The 10,713-nt window shown below is 48.3% G+C and overlaps 1 protein-coding gene across 1 annotated transcript; it reads right to left on the reverse strand.

The window, feature by feature from the left end:
- Nucleotides 1-234: 234 nt before the first annotated feature.
- Nucleotides 235-2,444, reverse strand: LOC117836277 (SHUGOSHIN 1). The gene is made up of 8 exons (XM_034715669.2): nucleotides 2,025-2,444; nucleotides 1,880-1,917; nucleotides 1,666-1,753; nucleotides 1,491-1,514; nucleotides 1,328-1,396; nucleotides 1,000-1,186; nucleotides 846-909; nucleotides 235-753 (listed from the first exon to the last, which is right to left on the reverse strand). Exons 1-8 carry the CDS (start codon nucleotides 2,268-2,270, stop codon nucleotides 519-521), a joined length of 951 nt encoding a protein of 316 aa, XP_034571560.1. The 5' UTR covers nucleotides 2,271-2,444; the 3' UTR covers nucleotides 235-518.
- Between the last annotated feature and the right edge of the window lie 8,269 nt (nucleotides 2,445-10,713).

Genomic DNA, 10,713 nt, shown 5'->3' on the forward strand with positions numbered 1-10,713 from the left:
TAATTAATCCATCATTAGCAAATGGTTACTGTAGCATCATATTGTCAAATCATGGACTAAGACTTAATAGATTCGTCTCACGAATTAGTCTCCATCTGTGCAATTAGTTTTGTAATTAACTTATATTAATACTCTTAATTGTAATTAGTTTTGCTCCTGCATCTAAACAGGACCTAAGATCAACACTATAATTTGAAGAAGTACACAGCTCCTCCTCAATTACGCATCGCCGAATGAAAAGAATGAATACTCTTAATTGTAATTAGTTTTGCTCCTGCATCTAAACAGGACCTAAGATCAACACTATAATTTGAAGAAGTACACAGCTCCTCCTCGATTACGCATCGCCGAATGAAAAGAATGAATACAGCTCCTCCTCAATTACACCCCAACGCTTGATAGAACACAAACCGAAGGCAACCAGATTTTCACACGAAAGACTACACACTATCTGCACTTCTGCGGTTGCAGAAGACAGCAAAGAATCATCACAAATCGCAACATAAAACTGCCATGCTCTAGGGCCTCCTGAGCTTAACGTGGAGAGGCATCTCCTTGTAGGAGGTGACTCGTTCCCGGGCCTGCCGGAGCGGCCTTCCGAGAGATGATCTGCGTAGAAACTGGTGCCCCGGCCTCTCGCTGCCAGAAGCACTGTCTGGGTCGACCTTGCAGCTGCCAATGGCGAGCTGAACGTCCTCTATCTCGAACAAGTCCTCTGAACGGGCGCTTGGCTGTGGCATTCTCATGGACTTCCTGCAGAGACAGCGAACAATCTCAGTAAAACTCAGTTGTTAAATTGTTTTGCTCAAACTTTGGTGCTAGTTTCTATTGAGCTTGGTGCTTACCGTCTCTGCGAGGTCTCCTTATCCTTCGGCAGCGCCAGTTTCGCCGATGCCACAGGTCCTAGAGCTGGGAAACATTGGGCATTCAGTCAGGCATTCAGACGAAGTCGATAATAGGTCATGGGGGATAAACGGGCAATGGAGAAATTGGGATTACATCGAGATCTCAGCATCCGTTTCCTGCTGACGTTCCCGGACCTCTGGATGCTTCCAGCACGCGATGCGTCCGAAGCAGGCTCTGGGTCGACAACATCTCCATCCTTGGTGTGTGCAGCTCTGTCAGGCCCCAGATGTTGCGTCCTTTGGATGTTTATGTTGCGCCGCAGCATCGCCTTCTTTGCATCCTGTAGCAAAAACACGAGAGTCAGCATTGCATCCAAGAGAGACAGGATGAGGTTTCTTCCAACAAGAGCACAGCGAACTTTCGATGTTGAAAAGGTGGAGATGAAACTGATAGGAAAATTACAGTCCTAGATCCAACGCACCTCCAATTCAGATGTCTTCACTTTAAGGGCGGCTTTTGAGCACACAAGCTCATGTTGCAACGCTTTCAACTTCAGTGAAAACAAATCCGGGCTCAGATTCTTGCTGAACATGTTATGAACAATCTACTGCGTCTGAAGATTCACAGCATCAAAGTGTACTTACCTTGTTTCTTCCAAGATTAAGCTCCTGCAAAATTAAAACCACAAACAACTAAATTAAGTTTATTTCAAAAAAAACAACAACTAAATAAGCCGCAAGACAAATGCTTAGTTGTAAAGACTTCTGACAAGAACTTAAAACTTGCTGAAAATTGGGAAACGAAGGTGAAACAACATACCGCCATCATCTGGGAATTGGTCCGCGCGAGCTCCCAGTTGGCGAGCCGCAGCTTCTGAATCTCAGTCCCGCTCAACTGTATGATCTCGCTGCACAGAAACCCAACCAAATCGAATTGAGTCAGACCAAACGGTTGCACGCCAAGAACCCCCGACCGGTCACCACAGGAGAGCAACAGGTGGAAGAATTCGGTGGAGCAGCGTGCAGAGACTTACTCTCTCTCCGCGATGAGGCTCACGAGATCTGCGTTCTCCTGAAACAGATACAAAATTTTCGGAAAAGGGACAAAAGAAGAACGACATCAGCCACACTCCAAGATATAGCTATAAGGAGGCGGCGATGGTGGATAGGGGATCTTGCCTTGACTAGCTGCGCGAACCTCTCAACGCCGGCCGCGCCGGCGGCTGCTGCAGGGCACGCCGACTGATCGGGCACCTCGGCCAGCTCGCGCCTGCTCAGGTTGGTGATGTCGCAGAGCGTCTTCCTCCTCGCGGCCCTTGTCTTCAGAGCCGACGTCGGGGCCGCCGCCAGCGCCTTCTTGGCCGGCGAGGCCGCCGGGGGCGAGACGGCTGGCTGGGGCGGGGGTACGGGTGCCTCGACCTCCATTGGCTGTCTGTCAAGAAGGAGGCACACCAAGCGAGGAGCAAGTCGGGGGGAGAGGGAGGGAGCGGAGGGAGCGGAGGAGAGAGAAGATGTTGGATCGGGCGAGATCGAGAGATTCGGGAGCTTTTGGGTGGTGGTCGCGGGGTTGGAGATGGAAGAGGGGCGGCGCAACGGCTAGTTGGAAGGCAACGGCTATTTGGGGAATTGGGGCAGGGGCGCAAGGGCCAAGGGGAGCGGCGCAGCGTTCAAACTGGAGGGGCTGGGTGCCGAGATCGGACGGCTCCAGTCAAGCCACTCGTGCAAGATCAACGGTTGTGTTTTAACTGGATCGTTTGGCAGCAGCGAGCCCACAGACCCCATCCACCAGGGTAGACGATGACCAATTTATTGATGTGAGTTTTTTCTATAGTTTTTCTAGCAAGTGCTAGGCGACTAAGGGGGTGTTTGGATACGAGGTGCTAAAATTTAGTAGGGTCACATCGGATGTTCAAATGCTAATTAAGAGGATTAAACACGAGCTAATTACAAAACTAATTGCACAGATAGAGTCTAATTCGCAAGATGAATCTATTAAGGCTAATTAATCTATCATTAGCAAATGGTGACTGTAGCACCACATTATCAAATCATGGACTAATCAGGCTTAATAGATTCGTCTCGCGAATTAGACTCCATCTGTGCAATTAGTTTTGTAATTAAACTATGTTTAATACTCCTAATTAATATCTAAACATCCAATGTGACAAGTGCTAAAGTTTAGCGGAGTGTATCCAAACGGACCCTAAGGGGCTAATTGGTGGCCTGCACCCGCGTGAGTCAGGCTCACCGTGTGCACCCTCCGTCAGTTTGGTTGCCTGAGCGTCGCGGTGAGCTAGGCTGAGCGCGTGCAAAACGGCTCCCCCGGTCAGGCTCTGCGCGTACGCCGCAAGCGGCCGTTTCCTCTGGGCCTAGCTCGCAGGAGCCCGGGATTAGTCTACTGATGACGTTATTAATACATGATTAATATATATTAAATAATATTAATATATTTTAAAATAGATTAAGATTTACAAAGGTAAAATAAAACCATTAAAACACAACTCCATATGCTAAACATTATAAAATCACTTATTTTTTCTAATCTTATCTCATACGACGTGACATGTACAGACAACCAAACACCGTCTCTGATGAGCCTGGCTCATTGCATGCAGTGAACCAAACACATCCTGTTGCATGCGCTCAGCTTGGCTTTGGGGAGCCTGGCTGGCTGGTGCGAGCCAGGCTGGACTAGTCCAGACAACCAAACAGGCTCTAAGTGTGTGTTTGGATGGAGGGACACGAGGGATGGGACCGTTCCATCCCTATTTTTGGATGGGACGGTCCTAGTCTGTGTTTGTTAGAAGGGATGGGATCATCCTTATTTCTTGTTTGGTAGAAAGAACGAGGATGAGATAGTTTGGATGACGTTGTCCTTCCGTTAGTTGTAGGGCCCCAAATGTCATTCGCACAAGCCTGAGGGACCCACGTGTCGGTCAAAGAAAATAGAGGACACCATGCCTGGAGGATGAAGCTTGAGCTCGCCTCCGCCGCAAGGGGCCTCCGCCAGGAGCTAGCCTCCTCGAGCCCCGTCGAGCCCCACCGCTGGCCGCCTCCCCAAGCTCCACGCCTCCAAGCCGCGGCACAGGCTGCCTCCCCAAGCTCTGCCGCCTCCAAGCCCTGGCGCAGCCCCGCCACGCTCCCCTGCGCCTCTGCCGCCAGGAGATGGGCGCGGGACGGAAGAAGACACCATCCGCAAGGGATGGATCGATCCGGCCGATTTGGAGGTACCGATCTATCCCGCATATTGACCGAATATTCCCATATGGGGGATGAGTCCGTCCCCGTCCCTCCATCCAAACACCAGTGAAGAGAGGATGATCCCGTCCTGTCCCATCCTGTCCCTCTATCCAAACACACCCTTAAAAACGGTGAACGAATGAATACGAAAATAGTAATCCAACACTATAGTGGTATATTCCTGCAAACCGGGTTTGAAATAGGGCTGTACTGGCAATTTGGCCAAGAGAATGGAATGTATGTAATCGAAACATTGGATGAAAAACTACACTGAAAGTTATGTTTGCAAACACATTCAAGAAAAATGTATGTTGCCGTCTAAACTTGGAGCTTGTGAAGAGAGAGTAATATGTATTTCGGTCTGGAATATGCATTGCCATGAATCATGACAATTTGAGAAAGAAATGCCTTGAGCTAGTGGCGCTGCTCCAAAGACCATCTCGTGCGTCATGAGGTTTTCATTGTGCATCCCTATTTGTTTGGAGTACTTTCCAACTACCGACTTGAACCATGATCCGCTTCGAACATGGTACGCATTCTCAATCCATCCATAGAATATAATCTTCTCCACTTTATCCCGATGGTCGTCCCTAACGCCACCAATCAGCCCAACAAGCGCCATTGGGTGGATGGAGTTGACCATTGGGTGCACGCCATGTATCCTCTGTTTCAATGGCCAATCCTAAGCTTGGTAGACCTCAAGCATCGACACTTCCACTGTGGTGCATGCAACCCCAGCCAAGAGGCACAACTTTCTCGACAGCATGGTAATCATCTTTCATTCTACTAGGTGCAAGGTGCCATCCCTACCGACCCGCGGCACGGTCATGGATCCGAATTTTTTTACTTTGTTTAGACCAATTTTCTATGTGCTCGGAACAATTTATATTTTTATTGAAACCCTCTTTTTATGCTTAAAATATGTTTTTATTTGGAAAACATTTCTCTTATTTAAAATACTATCTTACAACATTTTTATTTTTATTGGGACATATTGGAGCCCAAAAGTGGCAATGTCGATCAGGCTGGACCAGCCGGTCCGACCGGTCTCTATGGGTGGTCTAACCGATTTGGCTGCTGTAGCCGATCTAGCACGCGCCCACCGGTTTGACCGGTAGCCCCGACTGGTTAGACCGGTCACCCCGAGTCCGAGATGAATCCTGGAGTCTTGGTCGAATTGGAGTTGAAACGGGACTTCCTTGCGGGAAAACACCTCCCACCCTATAAATATAAAGGGCTCTAGCCGATTGAGGGCTATCACCTAATCGTCAAACATATCTTTTTACCCTTTTATCTCAAACCCTAGCTTTTCCAACCCCCAGCTTCCCTCCTGCGTCCCGGCGGCGTTTGAGGACGTACTGAGTGGCCTGACCGATCTCAGAGCAACCCTACGTTCGCCATCTCCGACGAGGTCTCTCCCGAGGTGGTGAACGTAGGCTTTCGTGGTGCCCCTACAAGTACCGGCCTAACCGGACCCCGTAACCGGTCTGACAGTCCAGGTGCGGAGGCCCTGACGATGTGATCTTTTGATCTACGCGTGAACTAGCGCACTCGTGTGTTGGCCGAAAAAAGCGCCAACACATTTTGGCGACTCCGCTGGGGAATAAAGATCTGGTTTTTACAACCGTTCTGGAAAACCCTAGCAATATCGGATCTAATATGGAGATTGACAAGAACAATATCATCGAGGCTTTCGTGGAGGATCTCAGCGAGGAGGAGGAGCGAAACATCGTGGCGCTCCAAGAATACATCACAAAGCAATATCTAATGGGCGTCAAGAAAGATCACAATGGCAAGGCAACGAGAGCACAAGACTTCAAGATGCCCGCGATCAAGTTGAAGAATAACATGATCGAGGAACTACCTAATGTAAGTAACTTCCCCCTCGATCAATCTGCTATCAACAAAGAGGTTCAAAGGGCTTTTAAAGTTCAAAATCAGATTGCTACTTCTTTGGTAGATCGCTTAGGCCAACTTGTAGAAGGTATATCTATTGAATCTAATAAAAATGATTATTCTCAAGTTAATTCGCGTGGGGTTGTGCATTCAAGTCTATCGGCAGATCTAGGGGTTACTCCTGAAAACCCTAGGTGTGATATGCAGCTTAACATTTATGCAGGACAGACGCCACCCCGGGTCCAACCGCCAAAGCCGAACATGGCTGAAGCGGTCAGACTGGTCCAGGTAGGCGGTCTGACCGGTCAGGCCTCTTAGGCCGGCCAGTTGGCAGTTGTCCCGGAATTGCCTGTGCCGCTTGTTGTTGTGCCTAGTTCGGTCGTTCCTAACCGTACTGGTGAGCTTGGAGTGTCTACACCCTCAACAAGCACAATACCATACACATTGCCCCCGATCCCTAATACCACTGTTGTTTCTAGGGGTATTTCAAATGCTGCATTTTCTGATTTGCATCACATTCAGAATGGCAATCCACCCTGCACAAATGTTGCGAATACATCAACCCTAGCGCTACAAGAGTCGAATCCTTATAGCAAGATTAGAAAATTTAAAGAGGAAATGTTGGCTATGATTCAATGCAAGTTTGGCATGGATATGGGCAATTCAAAGTTATATCAAAAACTATATCATGCTAATTTTGACTAGGTCCCCTACCTATCAGTTGCCGCATGCCCGATTTTGTTAAATTCAGTGGCGAAGACAATCGAACTACTTGGGAGCACATTAGTCAATATCTTGCTCAACTAGGCGAAACTGGTTATTATAATGCTTTGAGAGTTTGTTTATTTTCTCTGTCATTAACTGGAACCGTTTTCGCTTGGTATTCTTCTTTGGCTCCCAGCTCTATTGATTCATGGGATCAATTAGCAACAATTTCATGATCACTTTTACACCGAGAATTTTCAATTAAAGTTGACAGATTTAACATCGATTAGGCAAGGCAAAGAGGAATATGTTTCTGATTACATAAAACGATTAAAAGAAATTAAAAACTGATGCTTTAATTTGTCACTTTCTAATGATGATTTGGCCGATCTTGCTTTTAAGGGTTTGAAATCATCTATTAGGGATCGGCTAGAAGGTTTTGAGCTTCGTACCATTGCACAAGTACTTATGAGGGCTTCAACAATAGAAATTAGGATTGCTAAGGAAAAGATAGCTTCAAGTCGCACCAGTCTAACATACATACTATTGAGTATGATTCCGTTAGTTTGAACGACGATGATAATGAAGTGTATGTTACTGAATTTGTTTGGCCCTCTAAAACTAAATCGTATTCTTGTGCATCCCTTCAGCCAGCTCATAAGAGTCGGCAAGAAGAAGTGAGATTTACTTTTGATGTTTCCAAGTGTGATCGTATTTTTGATGAGTTGCTTAAACTTGGACATCTGAAAATATCTAATACCATTCCTCCACTTGAAGAGCTGAAGAGGAAAGCATATTGCAAGTTTCATAATACATTTTCTCATGCAACTAATGATTGCAATGTATTTCGTCGATAGGTTCAATTGACTAAAAATGAAGGCCATTTGACATTTCATGAGATGTAAGTGGACAAGATATTGTTTCCTGTCAATACAATGGACATACAACAACCTAAGGTACTAGTTCAGCCGCATTAAGCTGAAACTGCTAAAGGCAAGAATGTTGTGATCGGGGAAGAGAAGCCCGATTTGAGGGGAAAAGAGTTGACAAGGGAAGTGGTGTATGAAAAGACTCCAGATGGCAGAGAGTCATTTAAAATTACTGTAAAAGCTTTTGGACACGGGAAGCAAGCAATGTCCGCGGCATCTGGTCAAAGGCCATACGAGTCTGCTGGGCAGACCGAACCGATCAGACCGGTCAGTCCTAGGAACAACCCCGGACACTGAAACCGAATCGTCCAAAGATCAGGGGAGTAATCCCTGCGAAAAGGTTACTTTTGATATGCTTTTTGATAAGTATTCCAAGCAAAAGGCTATTACAAGTGATCAGCCATTAAAAAAGAGAATAATGTCACCTACTCATCAAAGGAGTCAAGATCCACCGCCAAGAGTGGTTGCAAGACAGAAAGGTGACCAAGCTCAGCCAAAGCAGTACCCCTCCACATATTGGGCTCCTCCATCATCAAATCCTCCATGCCCGATATGGGATGACAATGGTGTAATGTGGGTACCTTATCAATCCATGCAATAGCTGTCTTTCCATCCTGGATAGGAAGAATCAAGAAAGTCGACTTTGGACAGAATCTCACGTCCCATGCAAGGTCGTTGGGCACCCCGCTCATCTGGTCAGGGTACACAGACCCGATCGGTCAGATCGGTCTACCCCAACTGGTCAGACAGGCCTGCCCAGGCACCCAGAATACTTCCTCCAAAGCAAGTGTATTGTCCAAAGGAGGAGGATGAGGAGGTTTAGAAGATGAAAATAGACTTAGGGAAAGGTACAAAGAAAGTTGTTATCCAAATTGGGTCTATGGATGTCCCCATTGAGAGTAGCACTAAAGGACCAGTTGTTATAGGCAATTTGGTCATGTCATCTATTCAAAAAGGCTCCTACTGCTAATGATCATGAGGCTAGTAGCAATGGTTCAAGCTCCAAGTACTTCTTGCTAAGGTGGTGTCCTCCCGGATTGACACGCACCCAAAGAAGGAAGTTGTAGAGGTTAAGACTGCAAGAAAAGAGGGAACAGGAGCTTGAGAAACAAAGGGACGAGGCATTCAACACGTATAGACCCATGGTCCCTCAGAGGAAGGAGTGGAGAGTCAAGGTTGACACCCTAGCTCCACCGATCAGACCGGCTGAGGAACTGGTCAGACCGGTCAAGGCGCCAGCACTAGCGCCTGAACCGATCAGACCGGTTGAGCAGTCGGTCAGACCGATCAAGCCAGAGTCGCTACCCGATTTTGCTTCTTCTGTCCCTATGGCTTGTGACAATGAGTTAGTATAAGTCCATGAAGTAGAGGACGATGAACAACTTGTTGATTACAATTCTTCGCCTGAGTGCATGAACCTGGACATTAATGTGATTCACATGTCAATGGATGGTTATGTAATCTTAGAGGAGGAATTGGCTCATCTTGACTTTGAGCCTAAGGAAGCTGTATTCCAGAAGCCTAAAGCTACTGAAAGTCATTTGAAGGCGTTGTACATGAAGGGTCATATCAATGGGAGGTCAATTTCTCGAATGCTAGTTGATGGAGGGTGGTTGCCAATTTAATGCCCTATTCTTTGTTTAAGAAGTTGGGATGTTCACATGAGGAGCTGATCAAGACCGACATAACTATCAACGGTGTGGGAGGAGGCGAGCCTATGGGAGCTAAAGGTGTTGTCTCTATGGAGCTCACCGTTGGGAGCAAGACGTTGGCTACTGCTTTCTTCGTCACCGAGACCCAAGGTAACTTCAGTTTAATCTTGGATCATGATTGGATACATGCGAATCAATGTGTCCCTTCTACTTTGCATCAATTCTTAATCCTATGGGTTGGCGATGAAGTGTAGGTCATGCATGGTGATACATCGCCTTGTGTTGTTGTAGCCAATAGTTCTACCATAAGTGTGCATGATAATGTCAAGTGCTTATCGGGTTTAGACCTTTCTGATTATGAGTTCATTAGCTGCATGAAGTATGGCTTTGTCGCTGTTGTAGTAAAGCCAGTTGAGGATTGGCTAACTTATCACATATAATTTAATAGATTTAAATCTAGAGTGGTTGCAGCATGTGATGACCGGTCCCTAATCTTCCTATTCAATCGTATCCTAGCCCTTGATCACAGTCATCTGTCTTGTTTTGCCGTGCCTGAGTGCTCAGCCTTTCGCCCGGTCCCGACCCCTGAGACCCGACCCCTCCCCGCTTCGCTTCGATCCCGACCCCGGCAACCCGGTTCACCGTCAGATCCTTCTAAGTCCTTCCCAAACGCCGTCTATCCGACCAGTGGACCCTTGAGATCTTTTCCCCAGATCTTCCGCGACCAGCGCACTCGAGTTGTATGCCCGCTTCAGAGTCTCCCCGCCGCGTGGCTCATCTTCTCCAACGCCCGCCGCTCAGTTTTGTCTCTGGCTCGCGACCGAGTGGATTCTCGCGCCCCCTTCCCCAATGGCGGCGGAAGCCCCTCTGCAACCTTTCTGCAGCGCCTTGCCTCCCGCGCCCATCATCACACCGCCAGATCCCGGCCGCTGAGCCCGATGTCGCCCGTCTTTTCCGTCACTTCGATCTCAGTCGCGCCGCCTGGTCTCCGCTACACGACGATTCCTCCATCGCCAACCCCGACCGCGGCAGCGTCAGCTCCTTTTCCCGCCCTGTCAGAAGCCGCCCGACAATCTGTTGCTCCGCGCTCGCCCGCGCGCCCGCGGCTGCCTGTCTTCTCACCTGTGCGCCCTCGATTCTAGCGCCGTTAAACCGGTCGCTTCTATCAAATCTTCCGCACGACGACGCCCGCCTCCGCCAAATCTCAACCACCGGCATACCCGTTCCTGCGCCGCCCTGACGGCAGAACCCAATGACCGCTGGCGTCATCCCCGAGTCCTGCACCACCGCCCTCGTCGCTCAATCGCCGCCCCGGCAGAGCACTCCATTGCTTCTCCCCGGCCTTTGCGCCGCTCCCCTTCTCTCTCTCTCCCGCGCCGCTTCCCTTTCCCGTTCCAGCAACTATAAAAAGGAATGCACAAGCCCGCCGGAGTTTCCCTCCGCCAT

The sequence above is a fragment of the Setaria viridis genome, chromosome 9 (genome assembly GCF_005286985.2).
Source record: "Setaria viridis chromosome 9, Setaria_viridis_v4.0, whole genome shotgun sequence".
NCBI classification, from domain to species: Eukaryota; Viridiplantae; Streptophyta; class Magnoliopsida; order Poales; family Poaceae; genus Setaria; species Setaria viridis.